This window comes from Lactuca sativa, chromosome 3 (assembly GCF_002870075.4).
Source record: "Lactuca sativa cultivar Salinas chromosome 3, Lsat_Salinas_v11, whole genome shotgun sequence".
Classification (NCBI taxonomy): domain Eukaryota; kingdom Viridiplantae; phylum Streptophyta; class Magnoliopsida; order Asterales; family Asteraceae; genus Lactuca; species Lactuca sativa.
In genome coordinates this window covers 46535309-46560294 of record NC_056625.2, presented here as the reverse complement: position 1 = coordinate 46560294, position 24986 = coordinate 46535309, and the positions used below count along the sequence as shown (strand labels likewise).

The 24986-nt window shown below is 35.5% G+C and overlaps 1 protein-coding gene across 1 annotated transcript; it reads left to right on the top strand.

The window, feature by feature from the left end:
• The first annotated feature begins 12277 nt into the window (after nt 1-12277).
• LOC111909080 (tetrahydroberberine oxidase) lies at nt 12278-14232 on the top strand. The gene has a single exon (XM_023904866.3). The coding sequence runs from the start codon at nt 12419-12421 to the stop codon at nt 14021-14023; it is 1605 nt and encodes a 534-aa protein (XP_023760634.1). The 5' UTR covers nt 12278-12418; the 3' UTR covers nt 14024-14232.
• The last annotated feature ends 10754 nt before the right edge of the window (nt 14233-24986 follow it).

The window sequence follows — 24986 nt, the reverse complement described above, 5'->3', positions numbered from 1 at the left end:
ATGACCGATGTTATGGGGCTTGGACATGGAGGTGATGGAGCAGGGGATCCACCACCTCCAGGAGGCTTTAATCGTGGTCGGCACGAACAGGATGGTGAGTTTTATTATGATATATTTATTAACTATTTTTATTATTTTATAATAAGTTATCGTCACTAATATTTTTAATTGTATTTTTTCAGCCGAGCTTCCAAAAAAAAGAAGGGGCATGTCAAAATATATCGAGTTGGGAAAGTTGATAAGGTCAAATAAGGGAAAGCCCGTGGATTTGGATTTCGACAAGGAGATCACATAATCCCCTGTCAGGAAGCGTGGTAATTGGTTCACACATGAAATTGGGAGGTATTTGTGGAACAATGTCCCTTTCAACGTATCTGGTTGGGAAAATGTTTCCCCCGCCTTAAGGAACGCAACAGTTGTACATCTAAAGGTAACTTGGATACAATTTTAAGTTTAGTTGTAATTGTTATTTAATTAACCAAATTTTTTGTGTTTTGCAGAATAAATTTGATTTGGATAAGGTTAACATGGATCCGGAGCGTGCTCAATTGTTGCGGAGCATTGATTCGAGTCTTGCAAAAGTTTACAGAGGCCGAAAACGTAAAGCTCATTCTTATTTTAAGGAAATCGGGGGGCCTACAGATGTCCAAGCCGCATTAAACAACCCCCCTAACAGTATGTCACATGAAAATTGGGCGAAGGTAGTCGAACATTTTCAAACGCCAGAATTTATAAGGCGTTCGGTGTTAAACAAAGAATGTCATGCAAAAAAAGTAGTTGTAATCAGAGGGGGGTCGAGCTCATACAACAATGCATGTTTCAAAGAAGTAAGTTATGATATATTTAAATATTTATTTAAAGTATAAGTAATCTAAATTTTAATGTTAAATAGGATATCAGTCGAATCGAAGCTTTTCATAAGGCTAATTCCAATCGCGAAGGGGTATTTTATAGTCCTGCAGTTGAGCAACAATACGTAAGTGGTTAATTTGTATTTTTCATATAAGTGTTTATATCGTCAAAGGTATTTAGTAATCTAATTTTTATGATTTTTATTATTTTTAAAAAATACAGAATGCTTTACTCGAGGAGATAAACCAACGAACCCAAGCTACTTCTGAGGCAAGCGGTCTAGCACCAACTGATATAAAAGATTGTTTTGAAAGAATATTGGGTGTTCGACGCGGACATATTAGAGACATTGGGCGTAAACCCCCTACCGTTGTGTCCATGTACGACCAGGAACAACCAATGACACAAGAACAACCACAATCACAGCTAATTGTTAGTAAATGCTATAATGGAAAGTAGATGTATGTTTAAGTGTATTTGATATGTTGATATTTTGTAGAATGGTATAATTAATTATAATGTTATTCTGATATGTTGTTAATATATTTAGTTTTCTTTATAGTTGCAAATGCTGCAGATAATACTACAGGACCCGGCCTGTTCTGCAGCATTGCAAGAGTGGTTTCGTTCATTGCCGCCACCAGATAATGAAGGAGATGGTGATGAGGACGAGTAGTTACTTTAGGATTTTATGAAACGTTTTGTAATTTGGAAGAATACTTAATGTGGTATGGATTAATATTTTGGATTGATTGTATAATATGGATTAATATGGTATGGATTTATAAAAACTTATCAGATTTTTCAAATGCTATATGGATTAATATTTGGATTGATTATAAATTTAATGTTAAATAAATAAACTAAAAAAAAATAAAAAAAATCAAAAGAGTATTAGCGGCGACAGCTTTTGTGGCCACACACACGTATTAGCGGCGACGCATGGCATTAGCGACGATACGTAGTATTAGCGGCGACTGTGAATATTAGCGGCGACAACAAGCATATTAGCGACGAAACAATACCGACGACGCATTTGCAGCGACACGTCGCCGCTAAAGGTATTAGCGGCGACCCGCCTAACCTTTAGCGGGGACACGTGTCGCCGCTGTTGCCCAATCTTCTTGTAGTGATACTGCGCCAAGAAACACGGCTACGAGATTAGGATCAGGAGTGGGGGCCATGACTACGAGGGCCTCTCATACACTGCTGATATTCCCTTTGTTATGCTTGATTTCACCAACATGAGGTCTATAGACATGGACGTAGCAAAAAGGACTGCTTGGGTCCAAGCAGGCGCTACACTTGGTGAACTCTACTACAAAATTTCACGAGAGACCGATACCTTGTATTTCCCGGCAGGTGTTTGCCCAACGATGGGTGTTGGTGGTTACATGGGCGGTGGTGGCTACGGAAAGTTGTTGAGGAAATACGGTACTGCAGCCGATAATGTTCTGGATGCTCGCTTCATGGATGTTGATGGGAATATTCTTGACAGGAAATCAATGGGACAAGATTTGTTTTGGGCGATCCTAGGAGGTGGTTCTTCAAGTTTTGGAATTGTTCTTGCATGGAAGCTTAGCTTGGTTCCAGTTCCGAAAAAAGTAACCGTCTTTATATTGAATAAAACTTTGGAACAAGGGGCAACCGAAATCTTCCATAAATATCATTACGTTGCACGAAATATCGATAGAAATTTGCACATAAGAACTCAAGTTTTTGTCGAATATATCGGCAACACCACCAAGAAAAACATAAGAATTATGTTTGAAGGAATATATCAGGGCACAACAGACGCATTACTTCCGTTGCTTTATAGAAAATATCCAGAGCTCGGTGTTACCTGAGAGATTTGTGAAGAAATTAGAATGGTCCAGTAGACCATTGTGTTTTGGGGCTTACCAAGCTCAACCCCGACCGAGATTCTTACGAACCGATCTGCCATTGCCAAGCTGAACAACAAAAGCAAATCAGACTACACCCGGGCACCCATCCCCATAAGAGGACTCAAGAAGATATGGAGAAAGCTTATCCAAAACGATGAATCGGCACTTCTGATGATCAATCCATTTGGCGGAAGGATGGCTAATTTCTTCGAGACAGCAATTCCGTATCCTCATAGAGCGGGGGTGTTGTTACAAATTCTAAAGACTGTCAATTTTAACGGTCAACCTTCATACACAACCCCTACGTCCCTCAGGAGGATAGCTTGGCTGCGAAGCTTGGATGCGTTAATGACGCCTTATGTGTCAAATTAACAACCACAGAGAGGCATATTCCAACTACAATGATCTGGATTTGGGTGTTGGAAGTGCTAACTACCAAGAAGCAAGTGTTTGGGGTGAGAGATACTGGAAGAGGGACAACTTCAAGAAGTTGATTCGAATCAAGGCCAAATTCGATCCTTGCAATTTCTTTAGGCGCCCACAGAGTATCCCTGTTTTCTAAAACCCTGATCAGCTAAGCGGTTGAAGAAAGACCCAACAGATGCATTTTATTCTTTTAATTGTTTTCATGAAAAACTAGCAACAATGCTACTTTCTGTCAGTTTCTTTTCCTAGTGTATATGATCTCCATGCTAACAAAGATGTCTAAAAGCATGTAGTCAAATTCTAATTATGAATTTATCTAATAAATACATTGTCTTATTAAGACATTGTATATCATATTTCTTTCTTATACTTCCTCTTGTCTATATATTATGTTTTTGATTAAAATAGTTTGGGTCAATACAACCTTAGACTTGGGATACGTGCTATGAAAAAAAAACAGGTTAGCTGTATCATTTGAATGGCCTACACCGAACCCGTCATAGAGTTAGCCTGTGGGGATAAACCTGAAACATTATGATCAATATTTTGGCAGAAAAATAACGTTAAAACATTAAGCTTTACTTTTGGATTTTCACAGCTCAATCTATCTAAACGTATAAAATCTATAAGATATTATATAAACTTTTATTTAGAATGGCGGGCCACCAAATTTTTAGTATGTGAGATTCAAACCCAAAACAACTTCGTTTGAATGCTTAATTCTAGAATAATCATGATGTGGGATCCTGCATGGACGTTGATATAGACTTCCCATATGATATAAGACTGTAAGTTGGGGAACATACATGCATGGGATGGTGGTGCTAATGAAGCCAAATTATACATAACAATATGAATAAATTACTTAATTAAGTAAGTATAATAATTTTTTAAAGCATAAATAATATGAGTATGTTTGTTCGTTTGACATCTACTCTTAAATAAAAATTGATTTGATCAAAAGTGGCATCTTTGAACAAAAAGTTAGTTTAGCCTATTTACTCATTATATATTATTTTACTTTATTTAAATAAGAATTCACGCGACTATCCAAATAACAACATTCTATAGTCAAAATTGTAGTTGTTAATTTGAACAAATTAAATTTTAATAGTAGAATGATCTAGCATTCTGATTCCACTAGCTTGAAATAGTCAATTAGGCTGTACATATTATGCGCTCATTCCTTTTAATATATTTCATTTTAATAGGAAAACTTGTGTCTTGAAGGTATGATATGACTAATTATATTTTGGTTAAGTTGGTCTCGTTAAATGTTTTTGAATAATCATTGAAAGTATATTACTTTCATGTTACAATTACTAGTCATGTGGGCTACTGTCGATCGGAATCAAGAATCAGAACAACAGATGTGTTTCTGTTTCTTGCCTCCCTAAAGATTTGGTAATTGCGGATCTTCTCCTTGATTTCTAAATCACATAATTACAAATATAATAACACTTTTACAAGAACCGGCCATGGCAGGCTATACACTAGCACCTGCCGTAGTTTGATGAGAAGAGGAGACTTTCAAATGTTCAAACTGAATTAGATATCAATGAATAGAGAATTCAATACACCAATCTGAAGATTTCTGCCTGTTTGGTACTTGACAATATAAACGTTAATGTGGCCGAATGCCTTTGTCTAAAAAAAAAAATGAATGCAAACTCTACGTATTTAGTGTGTTGTTGAACCGAATTAGATGTAATGTACTAGTCAATAATGATCCATCATAAACAATTGTAGCTTCATGAGTTGGGATGTAACGTCCTAAATCTAGTTAGAAATTCAGGAAACGAGCATTAACTAATATTAATAACATTATAATTATGGATGAAAATTCTAAAGAACTTTTGGTGTATAAAATGAATAAAAGGCATTGGATAAATTTTAAGAAATAAAATAATAAATATGGAAATAAAATAATAATAATAATAATAATAATAATAATAATAATAATAATAATAATAATAACGATGATGATGATGATGATGATGATCATAATAATAATAATAATAATAATAATAATAATAATAATAATAATAATAATAATAATAATAATAAAAGATTTAAGGTAAGGGGCTGAAAGTGACAAGTTTTAAATATGTCTTTTGTCAAGAAATTGGTTTTCAGGGTAGATAGTGTCGTTATGGGAGAGTTGGGGTTGAAATTGTAAAACCTGTATTTCTCTCTTGGAGATCGATGGGGGAGAGTTGGGCTCTTTTCTTAAGGCCGAATACAACTTATGTATGCCCTTAGGAGCTCCACTTAACCCTAAATTGCCTTAGCTTTTGAATGTTTGTGCCAAGGATCACTATCGAGAAAAAAGAGAAATAAAAATAATAATAGAAGGCAACGACGAGATATTGAAGAATAGTTAGTCAAAATCTTCGTTGGTGATTGTTACTGGAGGAGGAAGGTAGTGGCAAGTAAAGATTGTAATCTAACCCTATTAAGTACCGAATCATCTCATTTGCACTTTCTTTTCTTTTTCTTCGGGCAACCAGGAATAGCCACCACTACTTCTGCAACCACGATCGTCGGCTTGTTCCTTCTGCCACTACCAGCCACCAAAGGGTAGGCATGTTTGGGTGGTGTGTTTACTTCCTGCCACAGCACCTTCGATTTCTGAGGTTTTGTAAAGTTGGTGGTCGATTCTCGCCCTTAACCACGAGCAACCTCCAGCTGCCAGTAAGTGACAGTGTGTGTGTGTGTGTGCATGTAACACTCCAAATCAGGTATTACCTTTGAAGCCCTTGAAATTATAAACATTTCATAATGGTCCCTAAAGTACGATGGGCGTATTACATGAGTACGCTTAGCGTACCATGCATGGATGATCGCGGAGGGCCAGCACGTACGCTGGGCGTACATGACAAATGCTCAAACCCTAATTTCCAGACTTAAGAACTATATAAGCATCCTTATCTCATTTGAGCTTCACCCTAACCAGCCTCCTTCACCCTCAAACATCCCTGAAAACCCTAAAATCATTAGAGAGTGTGTTCTTGAGCTTGTGAGTGTTTAAACATCATCTGTTTGGTGTGTTAGCTACAAGGAAGAGGAGGAATCAAGCTTGAACGAGGAAGAGCTTCTGGATCTTACATTTTGAGCTGCTTAGGGAGCTTGAGGAGGTAAAAAGCTTTCACCTTGGTCATCATTTTCATTCCTAGAGCTAGGGTTTTTTCATTAGTCCCTTTTTGTGTTCTTGAACCACCTCTTGAGAGTTTGAGCAACTCCAGAGCTTAGGGAGGATAGATCCGAAGTCCTTTGGTCCATTCATTGCATAAAAATGGAGTTTTGATGGGTGCTTTGACCTCATGCATGGATTAAAACTCTTGGAAAGGTCTTAATGGGTTGTTGGGAGTATATGGGACATGAAAAGGCATAAGGTTGCCAGCTTTATGCCTTTGGACATCTTAATGGACTCAGATCTAAAGATTGGATGTTGGAACATCAAGTATTAAGCACTTAATAAAAAATGTGCTTAAGTTGTTTGTACGTTGGGCGTAGTATAGCATACGTAACGCGTACAACATAAAGACCCAGTACACTAAGCGTATAGGAGTGGTACGCAGGGTGTACGCACTCAGATGGGATTGGACTTGTTTTCAGCTTGTAAGCCCTTTGGGCCCTAATCAGTCATTAGGCCTGGTCACGTTTTGAGTTAGTGGGCTAATTTATCTGTTTTGGGCCATGAATGCTATGGTTTGGCTTTATTGGTCCATGAGGCCTATTAATGATTTTTGGACATAGACTTTAGGCCCATTAGCAATGGGAGACTTTTGGGCCATAAGGAAAGGACTTGGGGCTTAGGTCCTTTAATTGGATTATGTTCAACCCTAACCTTGGGTTAATGGTATTATTGTGCAGCACGGGTGGTCACACACTATTAGGAGAGCGGCTTTCGGATTCAGCAGACAGAGGTGAGGCTCCTCACCATACCAATGCCATACCAATGGGTCCAAGGCACCAAGGCCGGCCAATTACGTATTATGTGGAATGCTAGTTGATATAGTGATATGTGGTAAATTATTTAGTTATATGCTATGTGGTATGTTAGTTATTTATGTATATTGCATGAAAGACCATGGGGTTGCCCATGGCACTTGGTTGTAAGACCATGTGGGGTGCCCATGGCATTCCAGGTAAAGACCATGGGGGTGCCCATGACACTTGGCTATAAGACCATGTGGGGGTGCCCATGGCATTCCATGTAAGACCATGGGGGTGCCTATGGCACATAGGTGTAAGACCATGTGGTGGTGCCCATGACATCCTGGAGTAAGACCCTGGAGGGTGTTCAAGACATCCTTAAATGTTTATATGCATGACTTATGTGATTGTTATGGATTATATGGTTATGTGGATTATGTGGGGTATGCTCGGGGGAAATCACTAAGCATTAGCTTATAGTTTTTTGATTGTTTCAGGTACTTCAGATCCTAGAGGCGAAGGCAATGTTTGATGGCACGGCGTGCACTCTCCGGCATTTTATATGGGGACACTCTGATATTTAAAATAAAATGTTGATGTTATGGATTTTGAAAAAAGTTGTCATTGATAATTTATATTTTATGGAAATGTTTGATTAATTAAAAAGATATATTTGGAAATTTTGGTCATTACAATGCATGTTTTTCCTCCATCACAGGCTACCCTGCAAATGTGCTTATGGTTGTGTTACTTGTGATGGTGCACTAATGAATGTAAAAAGCATTATTTTCCAATTATTCCACGAACACTTAATCTACACCGTACTTTTTTTAGGGTGCTTTGATCATTATTAACCACCACAACACAACCATCCAACCACCAATAGGTGTTGGTTTTAAGAATGACTTTATTTCTCAGCCATTTGGTATCATAAAGACCATAACTGGTTGTAACTTAACCCTAATACGATGATTTTAACGTAAAGTTCCTAACTCTAAATCCTCATTAAGCTAAGTATCATGACCTTTAGGCTATGTTGAATTACATATATTGACAGCCTATTGAGTAACCACTAATTATGATAAAAGTTTTAAAGTGAAAGCTTAATCACTAAGTACTTCATGGGACACCTAAAGTGACCTAAAGGTTAATTTGATCAATTTCACTAAATATGTCCTCGAACTTCTAGAAATCATACAAGACTATCAGAAGCTCCAAAAATCATTAAGGTTAGTTTTCTAGAAAATTTGATGAGTCTAGTTTCTCTAAACTTTGAATCAAATTACCAAATTCCAACTCCTTGAAAGGTATAATTCACAATCTTCTTAAACTAGTATGTATTGTCACATATTTCATATGTTGTGTTTCAAAAATTATTATAAATTCAATAGAACTCCAAATGTCAAAATTCAAGGGTCTGTAGTTAGATATGGATGTCTAGTTTCCTCCATCTCATGGGCTTGATGAAATTCATAGTGCTACTAACATTAGTTTTAACCATAACCAAACCGATCCATCTATGTTTATCTAAGAATCATTTTATGCTACCGTATATTGACTTCTCTATGCATATAAACTTATTTTCACAATATCTTCCATCGACCTTCTGTAAGTTCAGTAGTGAATTTGCTATGATAGACCAGGCTATCACATACCGAATAAGCTACGATATAAACTAGGATAATCTATCGGGATGCCTATCGAATCCAATTTCAGAACTTATTCGAATGGTGTTATGGGATTTTAGTGTAGTATAATAACACACATAGAATCTTAGTTTCGTGCTTTTGTTGATATAAAAATAGTCGTTTAAGATAATAAACAGGAGATGCCTAAAATATATTTAAGTGTACCAAGGGCTACTATAGCAAATTCACTACTAAATTGACTATTATAGAAGCTTGATGGAAAGCATTGTGAAAATAATGTAATGCATATAGAAGGTTGTATGTGATGAAATTGAATGATTGTTAGATAAAAATAAATGAATCAGTTAGTGTAACACCGATTCCATGTATGCCTCTAAATTTCAATGATTTATGTTTCTGGGTGGCCACGACATAGTAGAGTTCCATCACGGTGTGGTAATTCTTTTTAGGTCGCAGGTTTTTGAAGGACCACCACGACATGGCAATAGGTGCCACGGTGTGGTGGTCGCTGTTGGAGAAACCCTAATTTTTAGGGTTTGCACCCTCTTTAAGAATCATTAACCCTGAAGACCTTTTACCCTCATCAGCCTCCATTGCCCACTCCATTCCTTTCAAACCCTAATCTCCATTGGTGGTGTTTTGCGCTCATTTTGGTTTTTGGTGTCTATTTTAGAGGGAAGGAAGCCATTGGAAAGCAAAAAGGGAGCTCCAAGCCTTGTAGATCTGAGTTGTACACTTCTTGAGCAACCCCCAAGAGATATAAAGTTTTGAACATGATGATTATCTCTTTAGATCTTGCTGATGTTAGAAAGTATGTGCTTTTAGTCCCATATTTTTTTAGTCTATATGAGTATGGACTACTCAAGATCAAATGAGTTGCCTTTTTGGATGTTTTTGGGTGTTTAGATTTATAAAAATAGAATCTTGACCCTTTCTTTTCCTCCATGCATGCATTTGATGACTTGTTGCATTTTGAAATGTTATGGTTTATGATTTGGACACTTTACAGCCATGAAAGATCATCAAGTTTGAAACTTTATGAATTAGAATGTTATTTGGGATCAAAAATGTGTTTTAGAGGAAAGGACTTCAAGGATTAGGAGCTTAATGTTTAAGCCATGTTGAGAGTTTGCTCTTTTGAACATAGAATTTAAGATCCTTATTCGTTGGAGAGACTTAAGGAATAAAGTTGGAACTTTATCCATTTAGACCCTATAATAGACCAGATTTAGGCTTTGGAGCCCCAGAGACGGAAGAAATCGGCTTATTCCATTAAGAGGTTCGAGGAACAGTGACCATGGTGTTGTTTGGACAACAACGGCGTGGCGATTGGGTTAAGGCCCGTCTGTTTTGGCATTTTATGGCCACGACATGGCCAAGGAAGGCCACGATGTGGCGGTCAATTGCACGTTGACTTTTGGACTTTGACCAGTTTTAGCCAAGTTGACCTAAGTGTATTTTGGGTATTTTGAGTTGTATTTGAGATTGGTCCGTATCTATTGTATAGGTGACATGTAGAGCTGATATTCGTAGTAGAGATCTATTCAACTTTTTGTTCAGACTAAGAGGTGAGTTTTCCTCACTGTACTTGTGAGTCGAAGGCACCAAGGTCTGCCCATTAAAGTTGATTTACTGATATATATTGATTAATGATATGTTGATTATGTGGTAGACATGTATGATTATATGATGGCTGCTGATATGCGTTAGACTGGTAGATCTGCAGGATTACCTGTGATTCCTGGCTATATGATTATATTTATGTTGAATATGTTTGTTATCTATTATAGGTGGACATGTTATATTTGGGTTGAGACTACTGCTTTGTGCTGTCAGTCCATAGACCGCGGCAATCCAACTAGGAGGTTGTGGGCCAGAGCAATCCAACCGAGAGGTGATGGGCCAGGGTAATCCAACCGGGAGGTTGTGGAACCAATACGTTATATATAGGGCAATCCAACACGGATTTTGTCGGTCAGGGTAAGCCAACCAGGAGGTTATGGACCCAGCATGCAAAATTGCATATAATATTGTTTGTGTTGTGGTACTTTGGGGGAACTCAGTAAGCCTTGGCTTATAGTTTCAGTTTATTGTTTCATGTACTTTTGATGATCAAGGAAAAATGAAGGCGTGATCGTACATATTTTCCTATTTTTATGATATTGGATCTTGGGAAAAGCTCTGATTGTATTTATACTTTTGAAATTATGGTTTCGTAAATACCTTATGGTTGAAATGGGTTATTTTTTGAAGATTTTAAATTTTATGATTTTTGGGATGTTACGGTTTAGTTATGTTGAAAGCCGATATAGTAGCACGTTGATCAAATCAAATGTACGATGCTTTCGGCATTTATTAAGACAACATAATAGTTTCTAAAGGTATCAAATATGATTAAGATATATACTTGATATCCAAAAAACATGTTGGTCGATGCGTGCACATTGCCTCCTTCATGTGGCCGTGTACAAATGGTTTCTTCATATCTAGTGGATAGATAGGCAGTTATGCTGATAATAATGCGTTTTTTTTTTTTTTTTTTTTTTTTTTCAGTTTGACAACCGACATGAATGCCTCATCACAATCTTCTCATTGACATTGAAACGACTGTTAGCAGCAAAACAGGTCTTGTATTCGGATAGAGAACCAACTGCATAAATGTCTCATTGTTTAATCCTCCAAACGACCCTTGGCCGGGACCGTAGGCGTTGGCAACCAAACAGGCCCGGGTGAGTAGGCAACTTGCCGATGTTTGATCCCCAAATTTCACCATATAAGTCTCTGAATTTTATTTTGCCTAATTATCACACAATTTCTATTTTAGATTATGTATTTTCATTATTTTCTGAATATTCTAACTTTATTTAGGGGATTTTAAATGTTAATTTTAGTTTTTCTAAAGAAATCTATAACTTACTTATATTAAATAATAATGTATTAAAAGTGTATAATTAAAAAACTTAATCATATTTTTTAGGTTTTGAGTACTAATTAAGAACGGTGAGGAGCGTGAAGCCGGTTCCCAAAATGCCTATATAACAGCGCAGCATTTGAATTGATGTTAAAAGTAAAATCGTTTTGTAATTTGTATGCTTATATTCCAAAGTCAAAGTCAACCCTTTATCTACAAACTAGCTAGTCCCAGGACTTGGTATACGGCGGCAGGAAATTAAGCACATATATTTGTAAGAAATATTTTCAATTTATGTTTGAGAAAAATATATTTTTCATGAGATACGTTTTATTTATAAGTTTGATAATTATTATAAAAACATGTGCAGTTCAAATTTTAGTTAAGATTTCAATCAGAAAGCTAAAAGAAAAAGGCTAAAAATCTGAACATATGTAATATCAATTTGTTCATTGTTTCATTGGTTTTTAGAATGCGAAATTGCGAATTAAGTACTCTATAGGGAATAAGTCAACACGCCATATATCTTCAACGCTGCACCTGTATACACTAAAATAGAATCAGTTGAACACCATCCTCCTTCCCGCATTTTTCAAACATCTTTGAATTGATCACCATCCTCCTTCCGAGGTTTTTCAAACACCTTAATTTGAACCGATCACAATTTTTATAACCCCATTTGAAGTCAACTGTATGCTCTCTGCTGTATATAAATACGCCATTGCTATTGATCAAGCTCACCAAATTAACTAAACATGAAGAAGTCTCAACTTAGTTCTTCAGTTTTGCTCATGGTTCTAACTTTCTTGCTTTCTGTTTCATGGGCAACGTCCTTATCATCCTCAAGTTCTGGCGATCTAATAAGCTGCCTACTGTCCAAATCCAACAATGTGACTACCGTCTCTCAACTCATTTTCACCCCTGTCAATGCTTCCTTCCTACCCATTTGGCAAGTGGCAGTTCAAAACACCAGGTTCCTTAAGCCCTCCACACGTAGACCATCAGTGATCGTGACACCTATGGAGGAAACCCTTATACAAACATGTGTATACTGCGCCAAGAAACACGGGTACGAGATCAGGATCAGGAGTGGGGGCCATGACTACGAGGGCCTCTCATACACTGCTGATGTTCCCTTTGTTATGCTTGATTTCACCAACATGAGGTCTATAGACGTGGACGTAGCAAAAAGGACTGCTTGGGTCCAAGCAGGCGCTACGCTTGGTGAACTCTACTACAAAATTTCGCGAGAGACCGATACCTTGTATTTCCCGGCAGGTGTTTGCCCAACGGTGGGTGTTGGTGGTTACATGGGCGGTGGTGGCTACGGAAACCTGTTGAGGAAATACGGTACTGCTGCAGATAATGTTCTGGATGCTCGCTTCATGGATGTTGATGGGAATATTCTCGACAGGAAATCAATGGGAGAAGATTTGTTTTGGGCGATCCGAGGAGGTGGTTCTTCAAGTTTCGGAATTGTTCTTGCATGGAAGCTGAGCTTGGTTCCAGTTCCAAAAAAAGTAACCGTCTTTATACTGAATAAAACTTTGGAACAAGGGGCTACCGAAATCTTCCATAAATATCAATACGTTGCACCGAATATCGATAGAAATTTGCACATAAGAACTCAAGTTTTTGCCGAATATATCGGCAACACCACCAAGAAAACCATAAGAATTATGTTTGAAGGAATATATCAGGGCACAACCGACACATTGCTTCCGTTGCTTTACAGAAAATTTCCAGAGCTCGGTGTTACCCGAGAGATTTGTGAAGAAATTAGAATGGTGCAGTCGACCCTTGTGTTTTGGGGGTTGCCAAGCTCAACCCCGACCGAGATTCTGACGAACCGATCTGCCATTGCCAAGCTGAACAACAAAAGCAAATCAGACTACACCCGCGCACCCATCCCCATAAAAGGACTCAAGAAGATATGGAGAAAGCTTATGCAAAACGATGAATCGGCGCTTCTGATGATCAATCCATTTGGCGGAAGGATGGCTGATTTCTCAGAGACAGCAATTCCGTATCCTCATAGAGCGGGGGTGTTTTTACAAATTCTAAAGACTGTCAATTTTAACGGTCAACCTTCAGACACAACACCTACATCCCTCAGGAGGATAGCTTGGCTGCGAAGCTTGGATGCTTTAATGACGCCTTATGTGTCAAACAACCCCAGAGAGGCATACTCCAACTACAATGATCTGGATTTGGGTGTTGGAAGTGCTAACTACAAAGAAGCAAGTGTTTGGGGTGAGAGATACTGGAAGAGGGACAACTTCAAGAAGTTGATTCGAATCAAGGCCAAAGTCGATCCTCACAATTTCTTTAGGCGCCCACAGAGTATTCCTGTTTTCTAAAACCCCCGATCAGCTAAGCGGTTGCAGAAACACCCAACAGATGCATTTTATTAATTCTTTTAATTGTTTTCATGAAAAACTAGCAATAATGCTACTTTCTGTCAGTTTCTTTTCCTAGTGTATATGATCTCCATGCTAACAAAGATGTCTAAAAGCATGTGGTCAAATTCTAATTATGAATTTATCTAATAAATACATTGTCTTATTAAGACATTTTATATCATATTTCTTCCTTATGCTTCCTCTTGTCTATATATTATGTTTTTGATTAAAATAGTTTGGGTCAATTCAACCTTAGACTTGAGATACGTGCTATGAAAAAAAAAAAAGAGGTTAGCTGTATGACTACACCGAACCTGTCATAGAGTCATCCTGTGGGGGCAAACCTAAAACATTATGATCAATATTTTGGCAGAAAATAACGTTAAAACATTAAGCTTATTAATATTTTTTTTTCACAGGTCAATCTATGTAAACGTATAAAATCTATAAGATATTATATAAACTTTTATTTAGAATGGCGCGGGCCACCAAATTTTTAGTATGTGAGATTCAAACCCAAAACAAGTTCGTTTGAATGCTTAATTCTAGAATAATCAGTATATGTGGTACTAATGAAACCAAATTATACATAATAATATGAATAAATTACTTAATTAAGTAAGTATAATAATTTTTCACAGCATAAATAATATGAGTATGTTTGTTTGTTCGACATCTACTTTTAAATAAAAACTGATTTGATCAAAAGTGGCAGCTTTGAACAAAAAGTTAGTTAAATTATCCGTAACTTTACGCGATCCATATTTACTTATTATACATTCTTTTACTTTATTTAAATAAGAATTGACGTGACTATCCGAATACAACATTCTTCAGTCAACATTGTAGTTGTTAATTTGAACAAATTAAATTTAAATAGTAAAATGCATGCGACCTAGCATTCTGATTCCACTAGCTAGAAATAGTCAATTAGGCTATACATATGATGTGCTCCTTCCTTTTAATAGATTCCATTTCAATAGGAAAACTTGTGTCTTGAAGGTATGAGAAGACTAATTATATCTTGGTTAAGTTGGCCTCGTTAAATATTTTTGAATAAACATTAAAACTATATTACTTTGTTAACGAGAACCATCATGTTGCAATTACTAGTCATGTGGGATGAGATCTATCGGAATCAAGAATCAGAAGACTAAATGTTTTTCTATTTCATGCGTGCCTAAATATTTGGTAATTGTGGATCTTCTCCTCGATATCACAAAATTACAAATATTATAACACTTTTAAAAGAACCGGCCATAGGCATGCTATACACTAACACCTGCCACAGTTTGATCAGGAGAGGAGACTTTTTCAAATGGTCAAACTTAACTAGAAATCAGTTAATAGAGAATTCAATACACCACTCATGAAGATTTCCTCCTATTTTGAGCTTGACGGAATGTACGTTAATGTGGTCGAGAACGCCTTTTCTCGAAAAAATAAATGCAGTCTCTATGTATTTAGAGTATTTAGTGTGCGATTGTTGAACCGAATTAGATGTAATGTACATGTCAATAATATTGCCTCAATAAACAATTGTAAGCTTTAGGAGGTGGGATGTAATGTTCTAATTCTGGTTAGAAATTACTAGCATCAATTAATATTAATAATATTATAATTAGGGATAAAAATTCTAAAGAACTTTTAGTGAATAGAACGAATGAAAGGCATTCGATAAATTTTAAGAAAGAAAATAATAAATGTGGAAATAAACACTACAAGAAGATTGGGCAACAGCGGCGACACACGTCGCCGCTAAAGGTTAGGCTTGTCGCCGCTAATACCTTTAGCGGCGACATGTCGCTGCAAATACGTCGCCGGTATTGATTCGTCGCTAATACGCTCAATGTCGCCGCAAATATTTGGTGTCGCCGCTAATACTCCCGTCGTCGCTAATGCTGTCCGTCGCTGCTAATCTGTTGTCGCCGCTAATAGGACGCCGTCGCCACTATTCCCGTCGCTGCTAATGCTCTTTTGATTTTTTTTTGTTTATTTATTTCACATTAAATTTATAATCAATCCAAATATTAATCCATATAGCATTTGAAAAATCTGATAATTTTATATAGAAATATTAATACATAAAATCAATCCAAAATATTAATACATAAAATCAATCCAAAATATTAATCCATATATATATATATATATATATATATATATATATATATATATATATATATATATATATATATATATATATACCACATTTAGTATTGTTTCGAATTACAAAACGTTTCATAAAATCCTAAAATAACTACTCGTCCTCATCATCATCTCCATTATTTGGTGGCGGCAATGAGCGAAACCACTCTTCCAATGCTGCAGAACAAGCCGGGTCCTGTAGTATTGTTTGGAGCATTTGCAACTATAAAAAAAACAAAATATATTAACAATATATCAGAATAACATTATAATTAATTATACCATTCCATTATAGCATTTACTAACAATTACCTGTGATTGTGGTTGTTCTTGTGTCATTGGTTGTTGTTGATCGTACATAGACACAACGGTAGGGGGTTTACGCCCAATGCCTCTGATATGTCCGCGTCGAACACCCAATATTCTTTCAAAACAATCTTTTATATCAGTTGGTGCTAGACCGCTTGCCTCAGAAGTAGCTTGGGTTCGTTGGTTTATCTCTTCGAGTAAAGCATTCTGTATTTTTTAAAAACAATAAAAATCATAAAAATTAGATTACTAAATACCTTTGACGATATAAACACTTATATGAAAAATACAAATTAACCACTTACGTATTGTTGCTCGACTGCAGGACTATAAAATACCCCTTGGCAATTGGAATTAGCTTTACGAAAAGCTTCGATTCGACTGATATCCTATTTAACATTAAAATTTAGATTAGTTATACTTTAAATAAATATTTAAATATATCATAACTTACCTCTTTAAAACATGCATTGTTGTATGAGCTCGACCCCCCTCTGTTTACAACTACTTGTTTTGCACGACATTCCTTGTTTGACGCCGAACGCCTTAAAAATTCTGGCGTTTGAAAATGTTCGACTGTCTTCGCCCAATTTTCATGTGACATTCCGTTAGGGGGGTTGTTTAATGCAGCTTGGATATCTACAGGCCCCCGATTTCCTTAAAATAAGCATGAGCTTTACTTTTTCGACCTCTGTAAACTTTTGCAAGACTTGAATCAATGCTCCGCAACAATTGAGCACGCTCCGGATCCATGTTAACCTTATCCAAATCAAATTTATTCTGCAAAACACAAAAAGTTTAGTTAATTAAATAACAATCACAACTAAAATTAAAATTGTATCCAAGTTACCTTTAGATGAACAACTGCTGCGTTCCTTAAAGCGGGGGAAACATTGTCCCAATCAGATACGTTGAAAGGGACATTGTTCCACAAATACCTCCCAATTTCATGGGTGAACCAATTACCACGCTTCCCGACAGGGGAATATGTGATCTCCCTGTCGAAATCCAAATCTATGGGCTTTCCCTTATTTGCCCTTATCAACTTTCCCAACTCAATATTTTTTGACATGCCTCTCCTTTTTTTAGGAAGCTCGGCTGCAAAAATACAATTAAACCTATTAGTCATGATAACTTATTATAAAATAATAAAAATAGTTAATAAATATATCAGAATAAAACTCACCATCTTGTTCGTGCTGACCACGACCAAAGCCTCCTGGAGGTGGTGGATCCCCGGCTCCATCACCTCCGTGTCCAAGCCCCATAACATCGGCCATCATGGCCAAGAGTATTGCCCAAGTAAACCTCATATGCAATATGAATAAAAGTTAGTTACCCTGCGAAATTGTAAGATATACAATATAGACAAACAACATAAATAAAACATAAACAAACAATATGAATTAAAGTTACATTTCAAATAAAGTTTCTATTACCAAAAAAAATTGATTTTTTAATCAGAATCTTGATCATATAATTCAATGTCTTCTTCATCCGTATCATAATCAGAATCGCCATCATCATAATCAGTCTCTTCATCGGAAACATTATCGATTCTACCCGTTGGCGGAGGTACTTCAGTCTCGTCTTCATCATCATAATCAGCATTGTTTTGAGCTACATCAACATTGTTTTGAAAGTATTGTGAGAAGTCAATAAAAAGTCTAGCTCCAGATGAAGAGTTGTTTTGAACTATGTCAACATTTTCGGCCTCCACATTGTCGACATCTTGGATAGAGTCACTGTAAGCATTTTGGACACGAGGATTGTCGGATGGTAGATCCCAAATATTTCGATGATTAACATGCTCGACGATACAACGAGGGTTGTTGTTTTGGTTTCTTCGATGATTAACAGGCTGGCGGATGTAGAACACTTGTTTGGCTTGCGAAGCATATATGAGTTGATCATCTTGGTACGCTTCTTTTTCTGTGTCGATACTTATGAAATTATCATCAGGAATATCTCCCGTATCAAACCACTTGCACCGAAATATTACAGTCGAATAATCATATGGATATTGCACCTCCATAATCTCTTCTAACTGGCCATAATATTTCTCTCCATTCTCACCAACCGCTAGAACCCCAGAGTTTTGCGTTTTGCGTTGTGCATCACGACTAAGTACCATAAACCTAACACCGTTGACTATGCACGCAGTGTAAGTATAAACATCCATTTGTGAACCCAATGAAAGGGCTGACAACTCTTTGTGGAATTCAGGAGAGTTTTCTTTTTCCAGCTGATAAACCTATTAAACATATGTTGATGTGTTATGTATTCTTGATTCATTAAATTTATGAAAGATATTTGTTTGTTAATTATGATTACCTTTTCAAGAAACCAGCTGGGAAATTCGGTCTTTTCGTCACTTTCAGGATGTTCAGATTTGAGTTTTCTATATTGATGAAATATATATATATATATATATATATATATATATATATATATATATATTAAATTAATGAATGGAAAAAAGTAACAATAAATAATTAAAGATAATTAAAAGTAAGAACACTTACTCGATGTATTGTCTGACTTTTTGACAACTATTCAATACAAACCATTCTACATTATGTTTCTCCGTTATATCAAGATGTTTGATTTGCGTTGCGCTCGTCGGTCGACACTTAGACTTAAACATCCAAAATTTTTTTTTTCAATGACAACGTCTTCGTTTATTTTAAGGCGATTGACATCTTGAAGGTACATCTAACAAAATGTCAAAGCTTCATCAGCAATATAACCTTCAGCTATACAACCTTCCGGCCTCGCCTTATTTCTGACATAGCTTTTTAGTTGTTTCATATACCTTTCAAATGGATACATCCATCTCATACATACCGGGCCTCCGGCAATCGCTTCATTAGGTAAATGCAAAGCTAAATGAATCATAATGTCGAAAAACGTTGGTGGATAAATCAACTCTAACTTGCACAAGACTCTAATAATGTCTTCTTTTGCTTTCCTCATATCCTCCACCTTTAGTGTTCTGGAGCAAATTTGCTTGAAAAACATACAAAGATCTACAATTGGTGTAGAAGTTTCTTTGTCCAATAACGCTCTAACTCCAATCGGTATCAAACGTTGCATAAGAATGTGATAGTCATGAGATTTCAACCCAATAATGTTAGTATCATTATCTACCACTTTCTTACTAATGTTAGATCCAAACCCATCAGGAAATTTAACATCTCTTATAAATTGACAAAAGATTTTGCGGTCAGCTTTCTTGAATGAGTAGCTTGCATGTGGTCTAGTGAACTTGTTACCCTTTTTTTGCAACCATTGATTACGCCGGATATTCAGATTTTTCAAGTCCTCACGTGCATTTGATGTGTCTTTACTCTTATCATTCATCATAGAAGTACCCAAAAGACTCTCACCCACATTTTTCTCGACATGCATCAAATCTATGTTGTGTTTCAGCTGTAGAGAAGACCAATATTCGAGCTCGAAAAATATGCTACGTTTCGACCAGTTCAACTCGAATCCTTGCCGATCCATGTTTTCTTTGAGAGTGTTAGGATGTTTACCCGGTTTACGAAGTGTTAGACAACCTAGTTGATCTTGTATGTCTTCATTAGTAAAGTGTCTCGGAGGGGGTCTTGTCTCTGGTTGCCCATTAAATTTCAAATTCATCCTTAATGGATCATCAGCATCTAAGAACCGACGATGACCGATATAAACGACTTTATTTATTGCACGGTACGAAGGAGTGTCTTCATTGCAAGTCGGGCATGCTCTATACCCTTGTCCGCTCCAGCCCGATAAACTACTACGAGCTGGAAAGTCGTTTATTGTCCATAACAACATAGCTTTCATCGTGAAGAATGTGTTTGTCGCTGCGTCTTTAATGCGTATGCCTGATTGCCATAAAAACTTAAGCTCTTCCACTAATGGCCTAAGGAAAACATCTATGTCCTTTCCAGGTGCTTTAGGGCCGGGAATCAACAAGGCCAACATTAATGATGACTCTTTCATACAAAGCCATGGTGGCAGATTGTAAGTGGTGAGTACAACCGGCCACGTACTATGCGGATTACACATGTTACCAAATGGATTAAAGCCATCAGCTGCCAGCCCTAATCGTACGTTGCGAGGTTCACTCGAGAAGTCAGGGAAATCTACATCAAATTTTTGCCAAGACTCTCCATCAACGGGATGACGCATCACATAATCTTCTGATCTCCCAGTACTATGCCATATCATATTTTTGGAAGTGTATCGTGAACAATACAAACGGCGTAGTCTAGGGGCCACTGGAAAGTACCGTAACACCTTATGAGCCACTTTCTTGCCCTTGGTGTTTTTATCAATCCACCGACTCTCTTTACAAACGGGACAAACTTGCAATGACTTGTGTTCCTTCTAGAAGAGAAAACAATCGTTTTTGCACACATGAATTGACTCGTACCCTAAACCCAAGTTCTTCGGTTTCTTTTTTGCTAAATAATATGAACGGGGAACCTTGTTGCCCGGTGGAAATGCCGAATGCAACAACTCAAGGAGTTGATCAAATGAACTATCAGTCCATTTGTTGTTGACCTTCATATGCATCAGCTTTGCTAAAAAATCAAGGAATGAAAACGAACAACCAGGATATAACTTGGTTTCGACTGCCTCTAACAACTCTTCAAAATCATCATCGACACCACTACCCCCTGTATTCGAGGTTCCTTCATCGAGGTTTATATCATTTTCTCTCGACTCCCACATAACATCGTCAATAACATCGGCCATCTCGTTGCTTGGCGATACGACATCTACAACTGGAGGGATTAAAGGTTCACCGTGATATATCCATGTTTTGTATGATTGACTGAAACCATATATACGAACATGACGTCTCATTGCTTTCGGATTCATGAAGTAACGATTATCACATTTCTCACACGGACATCTGGTTTCACCTTTACAATCTAGGTGTAACATGGATCTCTCGACAAAAGTGTCGAGCCCTAGCTGGAACTCGGGAGATTGACGATGTGGATTAGTAGTCCAGCTTTTATCAATAGACATGATGCAACTGAAACATAATTTAGTGTTTAAGGTTTACTTTATGGGAAACAAAAATCAAGTAGAGTATTCATAAAGTTGACGATTCAAAAAGTATTCTAACACGGGATAACCTAATTAAAGCTAATTTTAAAGTTTTAATGACCAACATTAAGTCACTAAAAGTATGTTGCTATTAAGTTGGTTTTATAAGTGATTTAATTTGATTTTACAAAGGTAACTTAATTTGATTCTAAAAGTAAATTAATTAGATTTTATAATTAATTTAATATTTTCTTTTTTGTTATTAGTTTAATTTATTTATTAAACTAATTTTATTTTATTTTAATATTAACATTAACTTGATTTTAAAACTACTTTAAGTTGATTTTACAATTAATTTATTATTTTTTTAATGTTTTTTTTAAATTAATTTAATTTTATTCTATTTAAATTAAAATTACAAGAAGTACGTTGCTATTAAGTTAGTTTTATAATTAATGTAATTTGATTTTACAAAGGTAACTTAATTTGATTCTAAAAGTAAATTAATTAGATTTTATAATTAATTTAATATTTTCTTTTTTGTTATTTGTTTAATTTATTTTTTAAACTAATTTTATTTTATTTTAATATTAACATTAACTTGATTTTAAAACTACTTTAAGTTGATTTTACAATTAATTTATTATTTTTAATGTTTTTTAAATTAATTTAATTTTATTCTATTTAAATTAAAATTACAAGAAGTATGTTGCTATTAAGTTAGTTTTATAATTAATATAATTTGATTTAGTTTTATAATTAATATAATTTGATTTTACAAAGGTAACTTAATTTGATTCTAAAAGTAAATTAATTAGGATTTTATAATTAATTTAATATTTTCTTTTTTGTTATTAGTTTAATTTATTATTAAACTAGTTTTATTTTATTTTAATATTAACATTAACTTGATTTTAAAACTACTTTAAGTTGATTTTACAATTATTTTATTATTTTTTAATGTTTTTTTTTAACTTAATTTAATTTTATTCTATTTAAATTAAAATTACAAGAAGTCACTAAAAGTATGTTGCTATTAAGTTGGTTTTATAAGTGATTTAATTTGATTTTATAAAGGTAACTTAATTTGATTCTAAACGTAAATTAATTAGATTTCATAATTAATTTAATATTTTCTATTAAGTTAGTTTTATAATTAATATAATTTGATTTTATAAATGTAACTTAATTTGATTCTAAACGTAAATTAATTAGATTTTATAATTAATTTAATATTTTTTTATTAGTTTAATTTATTAAACTAACTTTATTTTAATTTTAATTTATTAAACTAACTTTATTTTATTTTAATTTTAACATTAACTTGATTTACAACTAATTTATTATTTTTTTAATGTTTTTTTTAAATTAATTTAAATTTATTAATAGCCTAATTAAGCTAAATGCATATTTCAATTTCATCCAATTTCATACAATTAAGCCAAATGTATATATTCAATTTCATACAATTTGCATATTCCAATTTAATCCAATTTGCATATTCCAATTTCATACAAATATATACATCTAAGTTTCATGTTAAGGCAATGTGGTATAACTTCAATGTAATCTAAACATAAATTTCAACAAAATACATACAATCCAACAAAATTCCCACAAATGTGAACAAAACACACATAATAATTCAACAATCCAACAAAATGCATAACCAACAAAATACATACAATCCAACAAAATGCATAACCAATTCATATATCAAAATACAAACATAATCACTCAACAAACTTGAAAAATACTCACTATTTATCATCTAAAACAGAAAAATCATAAAGAAGATGAGAAATTTGACCTTGGTTGGGGGCAATTTCGGAATTTTGGCTAAATGTCGACCTTGGTTGGGGTTGTGGCGGTATTGTGGCTGCCTTGAGGGAAGGAGAAGCTAGCTAGCACCGGTCCAAGAAGCAATGCGTCCACCAAGTTGAAAAATTGCGAGATATTGAAGAAAAAACGAGAGAGAAGGTATCAGCTGTGAATGGCAGAAAGGTAAACTGTGAAGGGTATATGCGTTTAGCATTAGCGGCGACGGCTATTAGCGGCGACGTAGGGCAATAGCGGCGACATTAGGGCATTAGCGGCGACACACGGAGGGAAAACTCAGCGCGCCTTTCCGCTTTCCTTAACAACCGTTAGATTGAAAACAAATCGGACGGCTGGGGTGAAAATGATGCGGATCGCTAAAAGAAAGCATTAGCGGCGATGCCTTTAGCGGCGACAGCCAGCAATAGCGGCGACAAGTAACGCATCTTTTACGTGTCGCCGCTATTGCTGGCTGTCGCCGCTAATGCTTTCTTTTCTTGTAGTGAAAATAATAATAATTATAATAACATGAATAATAATAATAATAATAATAATAATAATAATAATAATAATAATAATAATAATAATAATAATAATAATAAATTTAAAGTAAGGGGCTGAATGTGACAAGTTGTAAATATGTCTTTAGTCAAGAAATTTGTTTTCTGGGTAGATAGTGTCGTTATGGGAGAGTTAGTGATGAAATTTTAAAGCCTATATTTCACTCTTGGAGATCGTCGGGTGAGAGTTGGGCACTTTTCTTGTGGCCGACTCCAATTTAAGTACGCCCTTACAGATCGTAATCTACCCGTATTAAGTATCAAATAATCTCATTTCCACTTTCTTTTCTTTTTCTTTTGGCTACCGGGAATAGCCACCACTACTTCCGCAACCACGATCGCCAGCATGTTCCTTCCGCCACCAATGGTCCCCAAAGAATGGGTGTGTTTAGGTGGTGCGTTTATTTCCTGTCATTGGCCCTTCGATTTCTATGGTTTTGTGAATTTGAAGGTCAATTGTCTCCCTTAACCACCAGCTCCTCCTGTTGTCGTTGTGTGTGTATATGTGTGTGTGTGTGTTTGTTTCAGCCACCGTAGGCCACCTTGCAAATGCGCTTATAGTTTTATTACTTGTGATGATTCACAAATGAATGTAAAGGCATTATTTTCCAATTATTCCACTTATACTTAATCAGCATCATACTTTGTTTTAGAGTAGTTTGACAATTATTGACCACCACAACACCACCATCCGACCACCAATAGGTGATAGTTTTCTAAGAGACTCGATTTTTAAGACATTTAGTGTCATAAGGAGTGTAATGGGTTGTAACTTAACCCTAATAAGATGATTTTTTATGTCAAGTTCCTAACTCTAAATGCTCATTAAGCCAAGAATCAAGACGTTCGGGTTAAGTTGAATTACATATAATGATAGCTAATAAGTAACCATTAATTATGATAAAAGTTTTAAAGTTAAATCTTAATCATTAAGTCTTTCATGGGACACCTAAGGCCATGACCTTAAGGTTAATATGATCAATTTCACTGAATCTATCTTCAAACTTCTAAACCTCAAACTTATAAAAATCTTACAAGAA